At 41.0% G+C, this 24,514-nt stretch overlaps 2 protein-coding genes across 2 annotated transcripts in view; one reads left to right on the top strand and one right to left on the bottom strand.

The window, feature by feature from the left end:
- prdm6 (PR domain containing 6) overlaps nt 1-24,514 on the top strand; it is a gene marked incomplete at its 5' end in the record, with an annotated part of 189,340 nt that overhangs the window by 95,326 nt on the left and 69,500 nt on the right. The window lies entirely within an intron of this gene.
- On the bottom strand, nt 10,084-13,808 carry LOC306974255 (uncharacterized protein; the record flags this gene model as incomplete). Its single annotated transcript, XM_079571430.1, has 3 exons — nt 10,084-10,746; nt 10,951-13,040; nt 13,802-13,808. 3 exons carry the CDS (start codon nt 13,806-13,808, stop codon nt 10,084-10,086), a joined length of 2,760 nt encoding a protein of 919 aa, XP_079427556.1.

Genomic DNA, 24,514 nt, shown 5'->3' on the forward strand with positions numbered 1-24,514 from the left:
CACAAACGTCACCTTTTACACTCGAACCTGAAGACGACACAGTTTGTCCTAAAATGGCGGCGGCTGTTATTGTTTTCAAGTGTTGAAACCTTCCACAAAGCACGACGTTCAATAGAGCTGCGTGTTGAAGACTCTGCTTTTGGACGGGATTGGGCTCCACCCCGTTGTGCGGCAGATTCCTGAGGTCGACCACGCTCATCGATCTGCGTATCATTGATGGCGCTCTCTGCTCGTGTGTCAGAACGTTGCTCTCGCCAACGTTTTCCAAACGTCGTTTCAGTTTCGGGTCCAGTGTCAGCGTGAATGTGGTCAAGGGCTGTTTTACGTGGCGCTCGCTCGGAGGAGTTGTGTGGAAGTCGTCCATCTCCTCATGTATCGGCACCTGAAGCTGTGGCTGGACCTGTCTCTGAGGTGATGGCGATGGCGGCTTCTGTGGCTGTGACTGATAGATCTTATATGATTCAGAAAGGGTCAGGTGCTGCCCGCCATTTTGGTTCAGGAGATCTTCAGTTTTCTGCATCATTTGTTCGATGTCGTGACCTGGATACGTTTGTCCATCCAAGACAATTCTCTGGTGCCGCTTTTTGCACTTCTCTATGATGTTTCTTGCCAAAGGATTTAAACTAAAGTGGTCTTGTGTCGTCACCGCAATGGAGAATTTGAAAGCATCTTGGTCAAAAAAGCCCATGGTGTACTCTAGCTTTTCACTGTCCAACTCTGTGAAACTGTTGGGGTCGATCAGCAGCAGCAGGACGTTTGGCCCCGGAGAGCAGCTGAGCACACATTGGATGATTTCGTCTTTGATGCTGTCAATGGACACCTTGTCTCTTGTTTTGAAGATGAAGAATGGCGTCTGTTTCCAGGTGCCTTGAACAAACTGCTGCAGTTCAGTTGGAGGGTTTTGATAAAGCGCCTGGTCATTCTGTCCGCAGATGAAGTTGGCCAAAGTCGTCATGTCCTGGAAACTTTTCCCAAACATCACGATCCGCAGCTCCGAGGCTGAAACACAGAGCAAATGAAGAGGTTTTAGGTGCATTAAAAAAACAACAACTTACCAAACGTCTCTCATTTACGTTATGGTTCCCTGAATCTGTTGGTGGTTTGGCCTTGTTTTTCCTCGCCTTTGATTACGTTTGGGTCAGCGGAGGGCTGGGTTCTGTTAAGCGATACCAGTTTGGTATCGAAAAAAGTTTAGGTTCTACTGGAATCAAAAAACCGATCGAATCGAAAAAAATTACATACAAAATTATCTTTATATCCACGAGACCATTGCTATATATTGGATCTTTCGATTGAAGTTTTGATGCTGGTCCATGGACAGGATTAAAAGGAAGTTATTTCAACTCAAAAAAAAAAAAACTTTTTTTGCCAAATGTTTTCCCTAAATTTTCCCAAATTTCCCCCCAATTTTTGCTCATTTTTTATTAATAATAATAATAATGCATCGGTTTTATATAGCGCTTTTCTGGACACTCAAAGACGCTTTACATTGCACTATTCATTCACTCCATACCCGGTGGTGGTAAGCTACTATTGTAGCCACAGCTGCCCTGGGGTAGACTGACGGAAGCGAGGCAACCAGTCTGCGCCATCGGCCCCTCCGACCACCACCAACCACTCACTCACTACATTCGCTAGGCTTCCTGGTGTTACTAAACGGTCTCCCATCCAAGTACCGACCAGGCCCTTCCCTGCTGAGCTTCCAAGGTCTGACGGGATTGGGCAGAGCAAAGGCGGGATGACCTAATATTTCCCTTTATTATTATTTTTTTCCCCAGTTTTTTTTCTAATTTTCCCAATTTTCTGCCCCTAATTTTTATTACTAATATATTCCCTATTTTCCCCTATTTTTTCTCAATATTTCCCAAATTTTCCAATTTATTTGCTCAATGTTTGTCCCATTTGTATTTACCCATTTCCCTTTTTTTTTTAAATACAATTTAAAGTATTTGCCATTATTTCTCCCACATTCCGCCAATTTTCCAACAAATGATTCCCCATTTTTTTGGCACATTTCTTGACATTGGATACTGTAGATCTGAAGATCTTCCATACATTATTGTTATGTTTTCTGGTTCTGGATGACAAATATTTTAGCATCAGTTTTGGAAACCAAGTACTTTTAAAGTATTGGTACTGAGAAAAGAAAAATTGTTCTCAGTCCTGCGGCGTGTTCGAATCTTTAGCCTTTGTTATCAGGACGTCATGACAGTGATAAAACCTGTCAGAAAATGACACTGAATCCAGCGTAAACTTAAAAGCAAGGACGTACTTTTAAAGTTTGGTCTGTTGTTTTTATGGAGAAAATACAGTAATTTACATTATGGGGGTTGTGTCTTTTCATCCGAGAGTGGGATCTACAGTTGCATCATTCCGTCATATTGACTGAATGTGTAATTTCCTGTCTGCCTTTAGGCCTTTTGTTTTCTCTCTTCCTTTATTTTGGCTAAGAACCAGAGCTGCGGTTCTGCACCTGTGCCACCGGCAGCACGCTGTTTAAATTCCTTCCACTCTGGTATTTGATCAGCTTTTGATCTGCTCATTCCTACGTTCCTGAAGGTTGAATGATCTGAAAGGAATGTGTTTTAAAAGTGAATAAACAGGTCTTTACTGGCAATGGCTGTTTCTCGTTCCTGATCACACCCAACTCCAAACACTTGGAACTGTTCCGAGATTTGAGCTACTCTGAAGCTGTCTCATGTGTGACTCAGCACTATTTCAAACACAGCTGTAGTGTTGTCAAGTTGCCAGAAAACCATGCTTGCAACTTGACTGCCACCGGCAACAATTAATGAGTAAAAAATTTGCAACATGCTACGACACCTGCAGTGGCGCTTATAAGTTAACCCATAAGAATCCGGACCCCTTTTTCTTTAAGGGTAAATTATGCTGGTTATCACACACACTAAATGGATCGTATAGAACACATTTCTGATGTTATTTTGTGGAAACACCCCCTGGTGTCCAAGATCTGTAAAGTGACATATATGTCACATTGGGCGTTTTTAGGTATTTTATTTTAGATTATACATGTTACTTGAAAATCAATCCACTTGACAGTTTCTTCTTCAGAAGCACAACGTTGCTGTTTTATCTGCACTTTCACAATATAAATCAATATTACTTACTTTTTAATAAGGTTAAGCAACAAAAATATCCAGGCATCCATGTCGCTTTACCTGTTTTTGACACGGATTTTTGGGTTTTTTTTTCAATTTGCTGTTGCACAGCTTCCGTAAGGCTTAGGGATATCAGGTAAGTCACTTGTGGTCACATGACTTCTCCAGTGTGTTACGTGGTGTCACTCTGGGACTTCAATGGTTCAATTCAAGATTAATGTTTTATTAGGAACTTTCCAGAGTATTTCGATTGTGCGTGACACCTGTGTCACCGTGGGTCCTTATGGGTTAAGTTAAGTTGTACTTTATTCATCAAATCTCTGTAGAGAAATTTGTTCTCTGCATTTGACCCATCCTCAACTGGAGGAGCAGTGAGCTGCCGGCATGAGCTATTGTACATGTTTTTACCACTAACCGATGCAGACACGGTGAGAACATGGCTTCTAGGGTGCACGGGTGACGACAACACGGAAAACAACGCAAGGAAAAGATCAGTTTTGTGAGTCTTAGTTACACTGGTCTATAGGCTGTAACCTTTTAGATTTGGGTAAAGCTGAAGAAAATGTGCTCGTTTAAGTCAGGGGTTAAGAGGTTTAATAGGTCGCGTTCACGTGACGTCACATCATTCTAAAGAGCCTATATTTAAATTGAGGCGGAGCAGTTGAGTATTCCATGGCAGTAACTCTGTCTTTATGCAGATTTCTAGTCTTAGTTTGTTGCTCATTTCTCTGTAATTCCTGGGCCAATTCACATAAAACAAAAACTGTCCCAAAGTTCAAAGTCCTCTCTTCCAGCTCATTTGAACTATGGCCTAATTATTTCCTCGAAAAGGCATCCAAAAGTGAAGACAATATTCAGAAATATGAGCGTGATCTGCTCCGACTGAAATAGAATTCTAGAACATGAACGCAACCTATTCTAAACCATAGAGTCTTTAGGTTTCTTCATTATGGCCTGTTTTAAATTTCTTTGACTTCCTTTGTCACAACAAAAGGACAACAGAAAACGAACAAAACACTTCAGATCAGTTTTGTAAGTCTTAGCTTTCAAATGAGCCATTAACCTGGCCCATAACCAGACTGGTATCGTTTTAATGTTGCCCAGCCCTTATTACGATAATAATATTTGTTTGGTTTATTGCATTTGCCAAAACTATATCAAACATCATCCATTTACCCAATTACTCACCGTATGTTCCAGCCATGACGATGATGATGAAATGCCTCCGCAGTGAAGGAGGAAGAACCTCTCCTGCAGAACAAAAACACACATGTAATAATCACTGACCACTGACATGTGACACGAGTTCCATACCATACCAACTTTATTTATAAAGCACTTTAAGAACTGTACAGTTGGCCAAAGTGCCGCACATAGAAACAGATACAAATAGAGTTAAAATACAGTAAAAAAAATATGAGGAAAAAAGCACAACAACAACAACAGCAGGCAACATCAATTTGCGTTAAACGCCATAGAAAAAAGGTGCGTTTTTAGGAGAGATTTAAAAACAGGGACTGGGCCTGTCTGATCTCTAATGGCAGCTGGTTCCACAGCCGCGGGCCGGCACCAGAGAAGGCCCGATCTCCCCGAAGTTTGCGCTTGGTTTTTGGGACAACCAGTTGCAGCTGATCCGCTGACCTGAGAGCACGAGAGGGGGCGTAAGGCTGAATCAGGTCAGACAGATAGGAGGGGGCGAGACCATTCAGACTTTTAAAAGTAAAGAGAAGAATTTTGAAATCAACTCTAAATCTGACTGGGAGCCGATGGAGCGAAGCTAAAACCGGTGAGATATGGTGGTCATGCTCCACTAACACATCATTTCATTGTTATTCTCACCTTATAATAAAGCTTATTTTATTATGCAACTGTGTGAAGGTGAGTTGTTTCAAGCTCACGGAAGCATCACGTCTCAAAGACAAGGTGAACAACTGTGGAGTGTTAGAAATGTCAGGCATCTGAGTGATTTAGGAGTCCGGCCTGTTCGACAGCAGTTCCCGCCAGGTCTCATTCTGGAAACATTTGATTAAGAGCGCTCTGATTAACCCCATTACCCCCTCCTTAACCGAGCACATGTTCTCCAGTTTAGCTTTACCCAAATCTAAAAGCTTCTTGAACAACAGGACAAAAGTGTGATGAAAACCGTGACAAAGAAGCGGATGAAAAAGTGACAAAACATGAATTTAAAAAAAGCTATTAAAAAAGTGGCAAAATTGTGACGATAAAAGTGAAAAAGAAAAATCCAGATTCATTTTCACCCACATTGGAAAAAAAGTGCAAGGAGCTCAAAGTGCAAAGTCAGCAACACATAAGGACACAACAAGCAAACAAACAAAATAAAAGCTCAAGGGTACAATGCTGTACAATTAAAACAAATAACATGCTGTACACACAAAAATGTCAAGTGCCTTCAAGTGCTTTGTTTAAAGTGATCACAGCTTAGGGAAAGAAACTGATTAAAAGGTGATCACCACACACACAAAAATGGACAAAAAGGCGATGGAAAAGAAACAAAAATGTGACAAACACAACAAAAAAGTGACAAAACATGAAAAAAGCTATGAAAAGAGACAAAAATACAACAAAAAAGTAACTCAAACAAGACAAAAACAAAAAACAAAAACATGATTAAAAAAAGCACAACAACACGAGGAAAAAGATCCTATTAATCCTATTGCATGACTTTTTTAGGTCTTAGCTTTTAAATGAGGCGTTACCGTGGCCTATAGGTTGTGACCTTTTAGATTTGGGTAAAGCCGAACAAGAGAAAATGCGCTCGGTTATGCCACAAAAATATTTTTGTCGCATTTTGGAAGTTTAAAAGTATGAATTGTGTAAATTTGCCGTTTGACCGTGTGGACAGGGGTTCCCAAAGTGGGGCCTGGGACTCCCCGAGGGTGACTGTGAAAGCAGTGAAGAATGACTTGCAATGTGCACCTTGTGGTTTTTGTGCCAAAGTCAGAAAGTGTGAGGGAAAAAAAGTTGTTGTTTTCTCTTGTTCTGTTGTTGTACAAAAATTGCCAAGTTTTTGTAAGGTTTTGCACTTCGGCATCTTGTTTGAACTGGTGTATTAATGCATATTTATTGTTCTTGTCTGTTTTTATGTATCTATTTTTATGTATCTTGTGCTGCAAAACTAATTGCCCTATCGGGGACATGAAATAAAGTGAAGTGAAGTGAAGAAAGGGCATTACTTTTCTGGCCTCGTCCTCGATGGGAACATAGTGGACCTGCTATTTTATGTCTCTCAGAAGTCATTAGTTGTTAACAATCCTGACATGATGGAGTTATTTACACTATAGAGCGGGGTCAGCCGAGGGCTACTTCAAGAGCATTAAGTTGTTAGAGTGCTACCAGTTAAAATGTACACTGTTTACTTATAGGATATTCACCCCATATTATATCAAAATAGCTTCATTTTAAACTCGTACTGAGTCACAAGAACAAAAATAACTGTATTTTTAGAATCAGATTCAGCAAAATACACCTTAGAAAAAGTCTCAAGGGCTACTGGGCAGGCCCCAAAGGGCACCACGTGGTGACCCCTGCTCTAGAGACCTGACTGGTCAGTGGTACTCAAAGTGGGGTTTGGGGCCCACTGGTGAGCACAGCAGAGGGGCCCCCAAAGCTTGTCTACAAAACAAACAAATATGCTTGTTTACTCCTTTAAATCAGTGTTTATCCATACAATCACTGTTATTCGTTATTTCTTATGTAATGTGAAAGCATTACAAATTCATGGGATCTTTGCATCAATAATGACTTTTGAACGGCTGGCCTTTCACACACCATCCTCAAAAAGCCAGTCAAGTTTAAAATTGTAAATAAAGACGTATCAGTTTTGAGATATCTTAATAATAATAGATTTTATAAATATGAGATAGATATAATATATATAGATATAATGGATATAATTAATGTTATTTCAATGTAAGGAACGTTTACACCAGAGGCTGCAGTTTTGTTGACTTTATTGCGACACGTGTCTCTCCAGCTGTAAACCTCAGCACACGTCACTGCTCTGACTGAAACAGTGGCCAAATATTTGAGCCAGTGAAATGAATGGTAGTGGCTCCTGACCTGGGGGCATGAGCAGAGGTCGCCACAAGTGACCAGCTGTGCATTCAAGCTACAGTCAACATCAGAGAAACTTTAGAGACTCACAAGTTCACTATCATCCCTCTGTGGGCATTACTTCTGAACACAAATAACATGACTAATCACATATTATCAGTAAACACACTTCACCATCACCAGTGGAGATCAGTGCTATCTTTTCATTCTCATCGAGGCCATTCTAAACAAGATCCAAATCAATGCACTGCAACTTTCAAATGACATCAACAGCCAACACAAATGATAAATGCTCTGAGCGACTGAAACTAATCTGATGGAACAATGAGATTTGAATATAATTGCTGAACTCACCTTGTTCAAAGCCCGTCTCAGAGTAGAGGTAGAAGGAGTCGTCACACTCACTGCAGAGAATTTAATAAACTATGCTGCCGTTTCCTCGTCACGTATCTTTCCTCTTAAAGGCGTGGCCCCCGTAAAGCTGGAACTGCCAAATGTCACGACGGAGACATGACAGGAATCTGTGTCATTCACACAAACACATGCGCTCGGCCTCAACAACACAGGGGCCCCAAGCAAAGCACCAGGATCTGCACATGCCGGACCTAATGGGGTGTTTGTCAGGATCATCCTGGCCCGACACTGACTACCCCTGCTGTAACACATTTTCAAATAAATGAATTAAATCTGCGGCAGCATGATAGCCATTATGCTATATCCCAGGTTGCCAGGTTTGAGTTTAAAACTACACCGCGTAACATTTCAGCCGATAAACAGTCAAATACAAGCATTTATTATTATCACAGACAGACGCTAACTGTCTTTCTTTCTTTCTTTCTTTCTTTCTTTCTTTCTTTCTTTCTTTCTTTCTTTCTTTCTTTCTTTCTTTCTTTCTTTCTCTCTCTATATATGACATTAGCATAGGTTAGGTCCTTATCCAAAACTATTCATTGATTATCAGGAAAATCCCAAATGTTCCACAGTGCAGCCTAAATAAACAGGCGGAGGAACAACTGCCAAATGGTTTTAGATCATTGTTTAATACAGGGGTTTTACTTTTTAAAAACATTTTAAAATCAAGTTGTTTTTGAACATGTTGAAGGTGTTTGAAGTATTTTAATAGATTTTAACGATTGCTGTATATGCTGTTTTACACTCAAAAATATACTGAGAGTATTAAAATGTTTCTTTTTATTACATATTGAAATCATCTGGAGACCCGCACTCAAGGCCTCGCGACGTCCCGAGGGGTCCCCGACCCTGCTTTATGTCCCGACCAATCAGTTGAGAACCACAACAAAAACAGCACCATGACAGCATTTTTCAAACGATATTTTAATACAGATTTGATCATCTCAAACATAATCTGACAAAGGTGGAAACAAGCTTGTAGTTGGCAGGCCAGGCAAAAGAGTGCAAGGAAGAATCTTTTACTCTGGCCTATAGGGGTAAGCTCCATTCAAGAAGCTTTTAGATTTAGAAGAAAAAACAGGATATTCATGATTACAACGTGTGCAGCCAGGAAATGTGTGTTTTACACTTTCCATTGCAGCATTATTTACGTTAAAAAGTATTTATTATCGCCCAGGGGTTCTTAAAGAGGGGGTATCATGCTTTTTTCAATCACATAGCACCAGTCTATATCACACTACAATGATGACAAACCTTCTGTTGGTCTGTAAATGCAGTAAATTAGAATAACTGCCTTGTATAAAATGTCTCTCTCAAAATGGCTGTAGTGAATGTCTTGAAATAGGCCTCTGTCTCTTTAAGAACCTCTGACCCTTTCCGACACGCCCCCCTCCACACGCTGTCTGTGGCATCAGTGGGGAGGGGGTTCTGCTGAGGAGCAGTGGTTGGTTACTCGGCTGGTGACGAAAGCTCGGAGGCGTCTCCAGGAGGTGGGGGCGTTCCTAGGAGGACTCAGGCAAACCTATCCCTAAAATGGCCGCCATCAGAGTTTTTACAGATTACTCAAAAATACGTGAATGTGCCAAGGCAACACTTCAGGCATGTTTTGAATGAGGGAGTGACATAATAACATGATGTAAAGCTTGAAAAAGTCGATTTTGCATAATACCCCCCTTTAATAGATTTCACGAATTACTGCATATGCTGTTTTACACTCAAAAATATACTGAGAATATATGCATTTTTCTTCTTATCACATATTGAAATCATCTGGAGACCCGCACTCAAGGCCTCACGACGTCCCAACGGGTCCCGACCTCCACTTTGTTGAAATGTTGCCCTGCTTTATGTCCCGACCAAACAGCACCATGATCAAACGATATTTTAATGCAGATTTGATCATCTCAAACATAATCTGACAAAGGTGGAAACAAGCTTGTAGTTGACAGGCCAGGCAAAAGAGCGCGAGGAAGAATCTTTTACTCTGACCTATGGGCTGTAAGCTCCATTCGAGAAGCTTTTAGATTTGGGTTAAAGGAACAGGCCACCGTTCTTCCATACTGAGATATGTTCTTACCTGAGCTTAGACGAGTTGTACCTGCCTGGTCTTTGTGCCCGTGGAAGAGCCTGGTAGCTTCCAAGTTCACCCCCGTTTGGAGCTATAGGAATACATTGGGAGAGGCCAAATGCTAACAACATCTTTGACTGTGACTGAGCGCACACACAAAGACCCGACAGGTACACATCAACTTGTCTAAGCTCAGGTAAGAACATATCCAAGTATGTAAAAACGGTGGCCTGTTCCTTTAAGTCGAGCTGGAGGAAATGTGCCTGGTTTCGGCGGGGGCAGACAGAGGAAACAACGATGGGGTTTGCACCTGTCCCAGTGATTGAGCAGATGAGTGGGGAACGTCCCAAAGGGGGTTCAAGGTGTGAGAATAAAGTAGACGCTTATAGTTCGGAAATTAGATTGAGTAGTTCACAGAATGGTGCAGGCCTTGCTGTCCGCAGCCGTGCCCACTCGCTCCTGGATCCAGACCTGCGTCTCCTCCTCGTGGCGTAGCAGCAACAGCTTCATCTCCCTCTGCAGCTGAACGTCCGCCTCTTTCCCTTTGTGCTTCTTATACAGCGACTTCAGCTCCCGCTTGTGCCGCTGCTTCAGTTGGTTATAGTCGTCTCTGTGCCTTTTGTTTTCACTGATTTTGAGCAGCATGAACTCGGTGCTGTAGCGGTCGCTCTCCTTGGCCTTCACCTCCGCGTACCTCTCCTGGAACTCGTTGGAGCTCACGGCTTGTCTCCTCGCCTCGGTCTCGTGCTCCTGTTTGATCTTCTCCAGCTCTTGTTGATGCTTGTCCAGCAGATTCTCCTCTAGCTGTTTCCTTTCCTTGTCCTCATTCTGAAGCTTGGCCTCGTACTTGCGCCGTTCCTCTTCGTACTTCAGCCGCTCCTCCTCGTACTCTCTCTGCAGTTTCTTGGTCAGCTCCTGCTCCTCGAGGCGCCGCTGTTGGTCTTCCTCGTCTCGTCTCTCCCACCACTCCCGCTGCTGCCTCTCCCACAACGCCATCTCCTTCTTCATTTCCTCCATAGTGACAGACCTCACCGTCATCTCAGGCAGCGCTTTGTTCTTCTGACCAAACTCCATCTGTCTCTGTAACTTGTCTTGTTTAAGTTTAAACTTTTTCCTTTGTATCTCCTCCTCCAGTGTCTTCAGCTCCTCCTCTTGCTCTCTCTCCTCCTGCTCCATTTTTCTCCTGTTCTCTTCTCTTTTATGGGTAACCTCTTTTTTTGTGAGATCTTCAGAAATTTTTAGTATAATTGCAGGCCTTGCAGACCTTCTTTCTTGCACCTCTTTCAAATCTTCAATAAGTTTTAGTTTAAGTTCTTCTTTTTGTCTTATGATTTCAGGCTCATTTTCTCTCAGTATCTTTGCTGTCTCCTTCTCGATGGCCTGTTCTGCCTCTTTGAACATCTCTGAAGTGTAGTAGGTTCCTTCATTTTCACTCAACATTGAGTCGATTTTGTGGATCAGCTCTGTGACCTGCTCACGGTTCTTTGAGTTGTTGTTGAAAACGTGATATCTGCCTCCACAGTCATTGATCACCTTCCGGACATAGCTGTCCTCTCCGAGATATTCTTCGACTGTTGTGTTTCTCAGCTCATCTCCTCTGGTGAGCAGGACCAGGATGAACTTTTGTGATTCCTCTCCAAAGAAGTCTTTGAAGAGTTCCACAGTTTCTCGCTCCTCTGTCGTAAAGCGTCCGATTTGCAGCACCATTAAAAAGGCGTGAGGTCCAGGAGCTAACAGACTAATGCAGTTCACCAGCTCCTGCTGGACTTCAGCGTTTGATAAAGTCGTGTCAAAGAGACCGGGCGTGTCCACGATTTCTATTGGACGACCTGCAACGTTCCCCTCTGCTTTTCTGCACAACGTGGTCACAGATGTTTGAGCTGTTCTGGATGAAAACTCATCTCGTCCTAAAATAGTGTTCCCTGTAGCACTTTTCCCACAGCCGGTCTTTCCCACCATCACCACTCTCAGAGGTTCACAGCTCCCCACAGGTTTAAAGCTTCGTGAAGTTCTTTTTCGCTCAGATGGTATTGGTTTCACCACAGGTTTTGGGAGCAGCTCTGATGTGAAGGGTGTGTTCCTGCTCATGTCCTCCACCATCTTCAGCAGCTCTGGGACCTGCCTCTGGTCATTAATGTTGAAGATGAAATAACGTCCTTCACAGCTGCGACACAGAGCTTGTATTTCTGAGTTGTATTGGACATAGTTACTGACGTCTTTAGCTGCTGGTTTTGAGTCGACTGTGAACAGAACCATTGTTAAAGGGTTGATATTTTGTCCACAGATGTTTTGGAGCGTTTCTAGCTCCAGTTTGTCCTCAATGGAGCTGGGTCCGACAGGCAGCACCAGGGCAAAAGCATGGACGCCTTCAGGATGACAGGCAGAAACTGCCTCAGAAATGTCTTTCCTCGCTTTTTCCACTGACTTTCTGCACAAAGCAGGCAGATCCACAATAGAAACTAGATGCCCACAGATGTCTTTTTGTTTAATGAAATCTGCTGATGGTAAGTCCGACAGGTTTGGCTGTAAAATGGCTTGGAATAATAGGGTTTTCCAGGTGGTGAACCTTCCACACAGTGCAATATTGAGAGGCTGTTTGTCCGTGTGTTCAGGATGTGTCTGTGTGAGTGAACTGGGAGGTTTCCTGCGATCGGCAGAACTCGTCTGAACTGTCTGATTGTTTGGAGGAGTTTCTTGAAAGACTGTGAAGCGTTTCTGAGTTTGTGGAGTCACTGTGAGTGTGTCGTCAATGCTGCTCTGGCCTCGAGGAGTTTGGTAGGACGGGGTATTGAGCTGAGGTTTGGGAGGTCGGACTGGTGCCTGAAGTCCCTGACGCTTCACTGACTCTTGTGTTTCGGAGAGGCTCAGGTGTTGCCCTCGGTTTCGGTTGACCAGATCTTCAGATTTTCTCATTAGTTCCTGAATGTTGGAAACTGGGCGGCGCCTCACGCTCAGGTTTATTCTGTGCTGCCTCTGACTGCACTTTTCTATTATGTTTTGTACAAAGGGATTTAAAGTAGTGCTGTCTTGTGTTCTCACCACTATTGAAAACTCAAAGGCGTCTTTGTCGAAAAAGCCCAAGATGTATTCTAGTCTTTCACTGTATGACTCTGAGAAACTGTCGGGGTCGACCAGCAGCAGCAGGACGTTTGGCCCTGGGCGACAGTTGGCCACACATTGCTTTATTTCATGTTTAACTTTGCCGATGGAAAAGCTGTCTCTGATTTTGTAGATGATGAACGGGGTTTGCAGATAAGTCGTTGGCGGGTTAGGTTCATCATTTGAGTCGTTTTGTCTAGACATGAAGTTGGCCAAAGTCGTCATGTCCACAAAGCTTTTCCCAAACATCGCGATCCGCAGCTCCGCGGCTGAAACACAAAGCAAACGATAAGTGTTTTCAGTCAGTTTGTGATTGACAAACATCACACCAGACCTACGTAGCAAGTGCACTTAGATTCAAGTTTCGATGCCGTTGGTCCAAGGACAGGATTAATGGAAGTGACTTGGTTGTTTCAGCTCAAATAAATGATTTTTCCCAATTATGCCCCCAAATTTTTGCTCATTTCCCCCCAAAAAATTCTATTTCCCCCACATTTTTGTTTTTTTTCCCGATTCATTCCCCATTTTTTCCCTCTAATAAATGAATTTTCCCAATTTTTCCCATTTTTTTAATATATATTTTTTTCTGATTTTTCATTACAAATATTTTCCCTATTTTTCCATGTTTCCCTCAAATCATTCGCCATTTTTCACACATTTCTTGACATTGGAGATGACCCCAATATTGTAAATGTGCAGATCTTACACACATCATTGTTCTGTTTTCTGCTTCTCGATGACAAATCTTTTAGTATCGGTATCAAAAACCAAGCATCATTAAAGTACTGGTATCAAAAACAATGTTGCAGTACCCAGGCAGCAGCACAAAGCACCACTGGCTCTGTTTGAATTCTTCCAACCGTCGCTGTTGTTGTGGCTCGTGAATAGGTAACAATTAGTGAGTTGTGATCCACTGGTTTAGTTTAACTCAGCAATACAAAGGTTGGTATTCATGAAATTTGAATATTGCAATGCAGTGACACTTTCGATAACAGTTCAAAAACAAGAATGTATTTACACATTTAAGTACAGGTCATTACACGTTTAATTTCAGGGTGTACAAAGTGTAACAAAGGTTCTCTGTTCCTCTTTTGAATTACAGGTCATCACATGCACCACACCTGTGTTTGAGTCAGTTGTGTTGAATCCATTGTGGTTTCCTTTGCTATTATTGGGACTTTAGAAAATTGCATATTTAACCTCTTAACTATCGCCTGAACCAAATACATTTTCTCCAGTTTGGCTTTACCCAATTCTTAAAGGGGCTAGAAGCAAGTTTGCCATTTTATACTCACTACTGCCACCTCAGGTCGTACGTGTAACTGCAGCTTCTATATTAAGCTTGTGCATGACGGCACTTCGGACCCGAACTAACTCCTTGTTGAGTGACAGGATTTCAGAGGCAGTTATGGAGAATATGCTTGGGCTCCTTCTACACTCTAGGACAGGGGTCGGCAAGTTTGCTCGGTGAAGGGCCGGTTCTCTTCATCGTCAAAAGACCAATGGCCGGACTCTCCAATTGAAGCAGTTGACTGGCTACATATGCCAGTGTTGTACGTCATATACGCTGGGAAAATGTTCATCTTAAATCAGATAAATTACTCAAAATCGCTTGAATAAATTTGAGTCGGTTTGAACTAATCTAAGATCAGATAAAAACGCTAATGCCAATCGAGCAAATTGAAATCAGACAGATGAACTTTTACTGTAAAAAACTTGAACAAAACGTGCTTGTTTCACTGGCAAGAATAGGTTTTATCTGCTCTAAGGCCAAACCAAATCTACTCAAACTTTAGATTTAATCTCTTAATTCAAGTAGATTTAAGTCATTTCTTCCTTTAGATGATTATTCTTTTAGGATTATGGCCCAGAAGGGTGCTCTGCTAAGACATTTTAAGGAATTGACAGTATTTTTCACATTTCTAGAGTACTTGTTGAAACATGTAGGGGAGGAAAATACTTAATTTTAACATTTTTACACTTCGCGTAGTCCCTTTAAAGCTTCTTGTCAAAACAGTGACAAAAAACAAGAGGAAAACGTGGACGTAAACGCAACCAAAAAGTGACATAAAGAGATGAAAATGTGTCCGAGTCCTACCCAAGCCTGAACATAAGCCCGTCAGATTTCGGTCAGGTTTCCACACTCTATTATGGAGTACTGTATGTTTCTGAACTCCTCCGTGCACTTACTCGTCATTTGCATTCTTTCTGTTCTCACATCATGAGACATAAAGCAATTATTATCCAGTTAATGACTTTGATCATATCTTCCTAGTGTGATTTCCTCGATTGTTTGTCAGTTCCCGAAGGTTGATTGATGTTACAGGAATGCGCTGTCATTGTGGATCCGTCCCTTTACTGGCAGTATAATTGTTTTCCTCATTTCTGACCGCACCCTTTCTCCTAAACTCACACCTCAAACACCTCCACTAAAACTATATATCAACGCCAAGGCCAAAAGGTGATTCTGATAATGCCCGTGTAACAATAATGTGAAATAGATTCAATGCTTTTGTTTCAGAATAAGATATTGCACTTCTACGTTTACCCAATTGTAACTGACTAAATGTTAGTGCTTGAGTTGACGAAACCTACAGCAAACCACGTAGGTCAAGACTGTTGGTCCAGTGATAGTGGTGTTTGTTCCAACCTGCAACACAACAGTGACCTGCAGGCTATCAGACCATAACTTGTGTTGTTTTCATTCCCAGTCCCTCCAGGATTCGCTGCATTTTCCGTGATCGTTGCTAAAATTCCTGATTTTGCCATTTTTCCAAAAGTTGCGATAAAAAGTAGTGATTTTTTTTCTGCCTAAAATATCAAAATCAAAATGTTATTTGCATGTTGAAAAATGCAACACTGGATCTTTGGACGTGGTTCAAGCTTATTGAGTCAATTCAAATGCTGTAATCAAAGCTAGCTACGTAAATAATAATCTAACTTTTGTTTTCTTGGCAACTTATTCTTTGGTCAGGCAGTGTATAAAACTGCTGACCCTGGACAGACCTCTGTTTATATTGTTTTATTTTAGCAGTTGATATTTACAATTACCAACGTAACCCCTGCTTTCTCACCATATTCTCCAGCCATGACTCCTCCTCATGCGCCTCTAGCCGGACAGTGTCAGTGACCGCTCCTGAAGGCAGAAGAAAAAACATATTCATGATTACAGGAAATGTGTCTTTTACACTTTCCATGGCAGCATTATTTACGCTAACAAGTATTTATAATCGCCCAGTGGTTCTTAACCTTTTTCCATTGAAGCCCTGTGAGTGAATTCACCCAATTGAACACTTCACATTTAGAAAGGCCTTTTACAATTTGCCACTGTTAAATTATGAATAATAATAATCAATAACAACCATGTGATCGGATTGGCAATGATCGGTATCGGCCGATCAAAATTTTAGTGATCGGAGATGGATTCCAAAAATCTTGATCGTGCACCTCTACCAAAATTGGAGAGTTTAATGCACCTGTACTCACTTCTCAGATAAGATAAGATAATCCTTTATTATTTTATACGGAGAAATTCACTTGTTACAATCGGCTCAATAAGATCACTCAGAGTGTGCAAAACAGACAGGACATGTGCAAACAGTTCAGTTGTAGAAAGCGAGGTATCTTATGTACAATAAGTAAAGCACACATCTTAGGGGGCGGAGTTATGACAATAAGGAAAAAATAATAGATAAAAATAGGATAAAAATTAGAACAGGTTATATAAGTAGAATATCGGGGTGTAAAGTTACAGTCCTAGTGCAGGTTGTCAGTAAGAGATGCCAGTACAGGGAATAAAGTGCAGATGATACATAGATTATTGTACGTAGTTTTGCAAGGGGGAGTTATTGCACATGTTACTTCACAGTCTTATTGTTCAGTCTGACAGCAGTGGGGATGAAGGCTTTGTGGTAGCGCTCCTTCTTGCACTGAGGGTGTCTCAGTCTTTCACTGAAAGAGCTGCTCAGCTCCTCTACAGTCCAGTGTGGTGGGTGGGAGGTGTTGTCCATGATGGAGGTGAGCTTGGCTAACACCCTCCTGTCCCTCACCTCCTCCACAGAGTCCAGGGGGCAGCCCAGGACGGAGCTGGCCCTCCTGACCAGCTTGTTCAGTCTGTTCTTGTCCCGCTCTGTGCTGCCCGGGGCCCAGCACATGGCAGCATAGTGGAGAGCAGAGGCCACCACAGAGTCATAAAAAGTCCTGAGCAGAGGCCTGCTCACTCCGAACGACCTCAGTCTCCTCAGAAGGTGGAGGCGACTTTGGCCCTTCTTGGATTAATTTTGGAATAATTTTAACCATATCATTTGCTCAAATAACAAAAATCACTTATGACTTGAGCCTCTGACTAGACAAAATGCTGTGCCCCCCTGGGGAGGCCCACAGCCCCCCAGGTTGGGAACCGTGTTGGGCAAGTGACTTTAAACTGTATTATTATACGGCTCTTCACAAAGTAGAACGCTCCATTGACTTGAATAGGATTCGCCAACGTTCTACCGGTCATTGTTTTCTGATAGACGACCTCTGAGAAACATAATGACTCCTGCGGGGTTCATGCTTGTAATACAGCTCTTTCATATCGCTCCGCACGTACTAGAGGACCCCGTCCCTGCCAGAGAGGTTGGGGGAATCTCTCGTGAAGTTAACGTGAGTCCGACTTTCAACTTTCCCAGAGATTCACCACCATTTCTCCAACTGCACCTTCAACTATGTAGCTAGGCTAGCAATAAGTAGCTAGCCTTGCTGCTACTAGCCTAGCCACACTGCCTGGAATCATAACAAACATTGCCAAGCAACGCGCAAACTTTTTATGAACTATTTAGCTCAGCAGCTAAGATGTACGACTATTATCAATACACAGTCATTGTAAATAACACAATCTAAGGATGAAAAGAGAAAGAGCAGTCTTTTCTGAGCCTCCAATCACACATGTATTTCACAAATGAGAAACACAACATTGTTCAGGTCATAAATGTATTTTAAACACACTCACCTTGTCGTCACCCTGAGAGTCACTGTCAAAGCAGACGCTGAAAGTCAGTGCAGAAAAATGAATGAAATCTGCAGCTGTTCCCTGTCACGTATCCTCTCTCTGAAGGTGTGGTTTCAAACCGGAGCTGCAAACCAACAAACCAACATGACTTTGCAATATTAAAACACACTGTAGCTTTGAATGCTTCTGCGGGACCATTACAGACGATTTCCAAACATGTGATGCATATTCAATGTTTGTAATCAGAAGTTTCTCAAAGTAACTCTGCAGGATGTTTGCTCTCACCTGAGTCAGCTCTGATTCCCTCAGTTAGAAAGAAGAGAGCGAACTTACTAACCAACCCTCCCCTCAGCAGCTACAGCACTCTTACTTATTTATAAGCTGTTATTTTGTCATATATTATGGTTAAATACTTTCTTTTTCTTTCTTTCTTTCTTTCTTTCTTTCTTTCTTTCTTTCTTTCTTTCTTTCTTTCTTTCTTTCTTTCTTTCTTTCTTTCTTTCTTTCTTTCTTTCTTTCTTTCTTTCTTTCTTAAAACATAGAAGGGTGTCTTATCTATAAATATAATATATATATCTATAAATGACAAGTAATATAATATAATATAATATAATATAATATAATATAATATAATATAATATAATATAATATAATATATTTAAAGTTATAATAAATCCAGTAAAGCACACTTGAGACCACAGGCTCAGGATAAGTGATATCCTTATTTATTACAGAAATAAGGTCAGATTTAGCAGATCTGTTTGTGATGATATGTGATATGTTGGGCAAATAAGTAAGTGTTTTATTTGTCATTGTACAAGCATACAACAAAGTAGTGTTCAGGTGTTAGTCCTGAGCTGCAGCGACTGAGTCGCGCTGCCATTGTGGGTCACTGACCATCATGTTTTTGGAGGTAGAGGAAACTGTAGCACCCAGAGGAACCTGGCTGAATTCAGTCTCTTCTGATCCTCTGAAACGGTGCACCGTCTCCTGGGTTTGTCCCTGTTTCAGAGCGTGGTGTCCTGCACTGGTCAGCTCCTCCTCCGTCCTCTTCCTCCTGCGCAGCTCCTTTCACCATCTCCTCGTTTGTCCCTTTTTTGTTTCCTGTCGCTCCTCTTGTGACGCCTCCACTGTGCTGCAGGTGTGGGTGAGGTGTTCAGAAGAAGAAATGTGTCGGTCTCAAATGGGTTTAGCTGATGAGCTAGCATTTAAGCAATGAAGCCAAACTAAACAATTCAGAGTTCCCTTTAATATTCCAGCTGTCTAATCTTGATGATTCATATCTGTGAGGCTCAGTAACACGTGTCTGAAATGTGCTCTGTCAATTTGAAAACTAAAGTCGAATATCTAAATGCACAAACATGACTTAAATTGTATTTCAACAGTGAATCCTAAATGATGTTCACCCTTTAACATAAAAACAAGACAGCTCAGGGAAAGGTATTTTTGATGCCTTTTTTATATAAAGGTTTACGTGCAGAGCAGAACGTGAAAACATGGAAACTGTGGATTGAAGTTCAACCTTTGATCTTACAGAGAGCCTTAAAGGAACAGGCCGCCGTGTTTCCATAATGAGATATGTTCTTACCTGAGCTCAGACCAGTTGATACGCAGCTATATCTTCACTTTACTGCGCGGACGTCAAAGTGCTCCTAAGGTGTTATTACGCCTCACAATATAGTTCCTCCTTATATCCACTTAGAAAATCCACATGTTTAATTTTGTGTGACTAGACTTGGATCACGTATTTAAATAGGGGAAACGTGGAAGAGCTGGGTCGCTTCTAACTTCACCATACAGGAGAGGAGGAGAGGCCAAATGCTAACAACATGTTCGATGTTTCTGTGTGACTGAGCACACACGTAAAGACCAGACAGGTACACATCAACTCGTCTAAGCTCAGGTAAGGACAGATCTCAGTGCAGAAAAACAGTGGCCTGTTCCTTTAACAAACGTTTTCTTCTGTTTGTTTTTACCCAAATCTAAAAGCTTCTCAACTGCAGAGCAACAGTGTGATGCCTCATTTGAAAGCTAAGGCCTGGTTGGCGCGTTTTCATCATGCCTTTGTCACTCTTTTGTGGCTTTTTTGTCACTTTTCCATTCTTGTTTTCGTCTCTATTTTAACGTGTTTTTAGATTTGGGTAGCACCAAACTGGGGAAAATGTGCTTACTTTAGATGAGTGACACTTTACAATGATCAAATATAACATTTACATTCATGACACTCAAATATTAGTAACGGAAACATTATTCTTTTCTCTCTCTTTATTCACAGCATAAATGTTATTGATTCCATTTTGAGTTTGCTTTATTTCTTTCACAATCTTCGGTTTCTCAGAAGGTGACCAAGCATCGTTAATAAACATCTGTAACAGGCAGTGGGGGTCGCAAGATGATACTTTTTACATTTCTGACATTGAATTATTATTAAGTATTTTTGATTGGAAACAGAATGTTATAGTAAAATTTAGCCTACATCAAATTCTTGAAGGGATAGTCTTGAGTCGAGGGGCATCGTTAAAAAATGTTTATTACCAGTTAACGATACATGGTTCTATGACGCCGATACCTGAACAATACTTTTTTCCGACACCTTTTTGTCCAGAACCAGAAAACAGAACAATCGGGTTAATCGTCAATGTCAAGAAATGTGTTAAAAATGGGAGAAATTGTGGGGAAAATTGGGAAAAAATAAATAAAAATTGGGAAAAATGTAAAAAAAATATCTATATATAATAATGTAAGCAAATATGAGGGGGACAAATTCGGAAAAGGAGAAAAAAATGGCATAATAAATAAACACAGTGGGGAAAAAGATGAAAAATTTGGTTAAAAACATTATTGGTAATATTTTATTTTACACTACCTTCCTACAGTACATTGTATCCAACTAAATGTATGTACCACCAATATACTAATACATGTTATTCCATGGTGTATGTACTGCATAGGTACAAGTTAGTACACAGTGTTACAGAGCACATTACATTGCACTAAATGTGGCAGATACAATGTTTCAAGGGTAGTGTAAAATAAAGTGTTACCAAATCATTTAATTGAGCTGAAACAACCAAGTCACTTGCTTTAATGCTGTCCCTGAATCATCCACATCAATAATTGGATCTAAACAGAGACTTTCATTTTTTCAATACCAGACTGGAATAGTTACATGGTACTTTGGTTGTCTGAAATTTTATACAATGTGCAAAATCAACCAGCTGGTCTTGCATTTTGATGAAAAGTAAGTCAAAATATATTCGCTACTTGCACATGACCCATAATGCTTTGCGCCTTGGGTGGTAGCTCAGAGCTGGAGGCCTTTGAGTGCGAGTGAAGCTCCAGACAAACAATGATGAAAAACACCTCCTGCTGTGCTCGTAATTGCTCCAACAATCGAAAACGTAATCCGGAACTACAAAGCCCTGCACACGAGGGCTTTTTTCAAAAGAGCTTTTTTTCAAAATCCATCCATCCATCCATCCATCCATCCATCCATTTTCTTCCGCTTTGGAATGGATGGATGCAACAGATAAAAAGATACAGATTTTCTTAAGCTTTGGTTCAGTGGAATTGGATATTTTATTTTATGGTATTTGGAAGACTAATATTAGTCTCTTCGATGACAGCTCGCAACGCCATATTGTTCACAGCAGCAAACCCCCAATGCATTATGGTATTGCGCAAGCAGCGAATATATTTCATTTTTTGTGAAGTCCCTCCTTCCCAGATCCAAACTAACTAATCAGAGTCCAGTTTCCTCCCTTGTCGACCAATTAGATTTTGAGATTTTAGGTTTTGATGTCAATCAGGAGGGAGAGGGAGGAGCTTGATCGTTTACCTTTGAAAATCCTGTTCCTGCTCTCAGTTTGCAAATTAAAAAGGGCTTTGCTTGAAGCGGGGAGGAATTACTTTCAGATCTCCTGTGCTTAATTTGTAAATTAGTATCTTCAGGAACACTTTTGGTCTGATGCGATGGATTCAAGGAACAGGCTAAAACATTTGCCGGAACACCATTATATCAGATCAAATCTTTGCCGGATCCTCCGAGATATTTTCCGGATCCTTTACCCTGAAATTAAATTAAATTACTGCAGATCTCTCTCTATCTGTCCTCATTTTGCAAACTTACAGACACCCCTACACTGGCGATCACTCTAATGCAGTGGTTCTCAACCCAAGGGGGTCGCGAGACAAATTTGGGGGGTCGCCAGATCATTTAGATAAAATAGCCATATTTTCATTAGCATATAATCTGATATTTTATTGTAGCATGTGTGTGGTATTTTACCAGAGTGCCATTATTTGTTTGTAGTTTGATTAATTTAATTTTAGCAATTTTTTTTGTTTTGTTTTGTTTTTTAACCCCTCAACTCCCACCTGAACCGAGCACATTGTCTCCAGTTTGGCTTTACCCCAGTCCAAAAGCTTCTGGAAAAAAACTGAGACGAAAACAATGATGGAAATGGGACAAAAAAGTGAGAAAACATTGACAAAAAAGTGACGAAAAATTGATGAAAAAGTGGCAAAAATGTCACAAGAAATTGACAAAAAATGGACGAAAAAATGTGACAAAAAATGACAAAAATGTGATAAAAATTTGACAAAAAATGACAAAAATGTGACAAAAATGACAAAAAGATACAAAAAATGAGTTGAATACCCAACAAAAAAATGATGGAAAAAAAATGTGATGACATGAGGAAAAAGATCCTCTCGGTTCAGGCGGGAGTTAAGAGGTTAAGAATTATGTAGGCTACTATTTCTATTTCTCACGGTGTGACCCCGGCGGGGGTCACGAATCCCTTTTACTGTTAAAATGGGTGTTGCGGCGCCAAAAGGTTGAGAACCACTGCTCTAATGTCCGTTTGGGGCTTTATTTATTAATTTGATTGATTTATATCATGGACACTGCATATTAATTAACATTTCTGTAAACATGCAGACAGATACAGTTTCAAGTTTCAAGTTTAATGGTTTTGTATAACCCAATATCACAACAGAAGTCGCCTCACAGGGCTGCACCAAACATTAAGGCAACAGTCAGCCTAAAATCTAAAACATTCAGACTGCAGGATCACATACATCACTTAAATATGCAAACAACCAAAAACTGTCCAGTCTCTACTAAGAGACACCAAACGAACAGTCCTATGGAAGCCTCACCTCATTCAGCCATCGCTCGCTGACATAGCTCAACACTTTTTTACTAGTTTATCATGAACACCAAAATCACGGTCGATAAACATGTAATTTGACCACATTACTTTTGCTCAAAAGTTTCCCATTTTGTCCAACTCTCTTTCCTCTGTTTGAGGAAATTTGCATATCCTACAAAATGAAATAAGCAGCGAAATCTTTTCTCTGCACTTGTGGCATTAAGGTTAGACACTGCAGGTGAATAGGGAAAAAATTTAAATTCACAGATATCAATTTGAAACTTTTGCTGTCGATCAGTGGCATAAATGTGAGAAAAAAATACATTGCAAGTTTTCTGTCATTTTATCTTTTCATATAAGAACAAGGTGTTTTATGCCTAAAAATGCCCCAAATTTCACATCTTTTCGGCGACGAAATCTGAATAATGGATAGAGCTACATTCAAATTTATGGTTTCATTTTATTGATAAATGAGTTCTCAAGACTTTTTCAGAGGGGATTTTGGATTTCTTGTTTAGTTTTAAAATAAGCTGTTTTTTAGTGGAAAGATTTGTAAAAATGTATTTTTCTCTGAATTTTTTGACATTCAAAACTCAATAAATGGGGCTTAAGGGATTAAATAATAAAAAATCTCTCTGAAAAAATCTACCAAATATTGTTCAGTCCAAGGCTGGAAAATGTGAAGACATTAGGTCCGACTGACGTGGACATAGTGTCGCCACAGACAGAAAAATGTGTTTTGAGAAAAAGGCCCTTGAAATTGCATTGTCCCATATAAGTCTATGGGGGAACATTGAATCAGCGCAATATTTAAACATGTTTTTGTGAAGATTCGGTGTATTATTGGTTTCCGGGTGAAAGCTTATATGTTCAGAGACCAATTTGGCCCAAAACCTGAAAACTGAAAAAAATTGAGTTTTGCCTGTAGTGTCTCCCCTTAAAGTATTTGGACATTTGCTTTCGGCCTGTATAAACCCTGTCAGTGGGACTTGCATTAGTAACACTAACTCGACATCATCTTTTTTCAGCCGTTCATACCGGTGTATTGAGCTACAATTACTCAAAACTCAATTTCAGTTAAAGTTTTCCTCTCGGCAAAAACAACAATTGAGAAAAAATAATAATAACAACTTTGTGCTAAGTTCCGTCACTTGTTTCTAAACCTTTGCCTCGTGTTTAATGTGACGCAGTTCACAGAATGGGGCAGGCCCTGTTGTCTCTGTCCGTGTCCGTCCTGTCCCTGATGAAGAGCTGAATCTCCTTCTCGTGTTGCTTCGATAACATTTCCATCTCCCTCTGCAGTATCGTGTCCTTCTCGTTCTTTTTGTGCTTCTTGAACAGCGCCTTCTGCTCACTCTTGTGCTTCTCTTTCAGCAGGTAGTAGTTTTCCTTGTGCGTTTTGTTCTGCATTATTTTCAGCAGCATCAGGTCTTTGTTGAAGCGCTGGGCGTCATTGGCCTTCACCTCAGCGTACTTGGCGTGGAACTCGTTGTACCTGACGGCTTGTCTCCGCACCTCGGTCTCGTGCTCCCGTTTCATCTTCTCCAGTTCCTCCAGGTAGCTCTCCTGAAGCCGCTCCTCCTGCCGCCTCCGCTCG

Source organism: Gobius niger (assembly GCF_951799975.1).
Source record: "Gobius niger genome assembly, chromosome: 1".
In the NCBI taxonomy this organism is placed as follows: domain Eukaryota; kingdom Metazoa; phylum Chordata; class Actinopteri; order Gobiiformes; family Gobiidae; genus Gobius; species Gobius niger.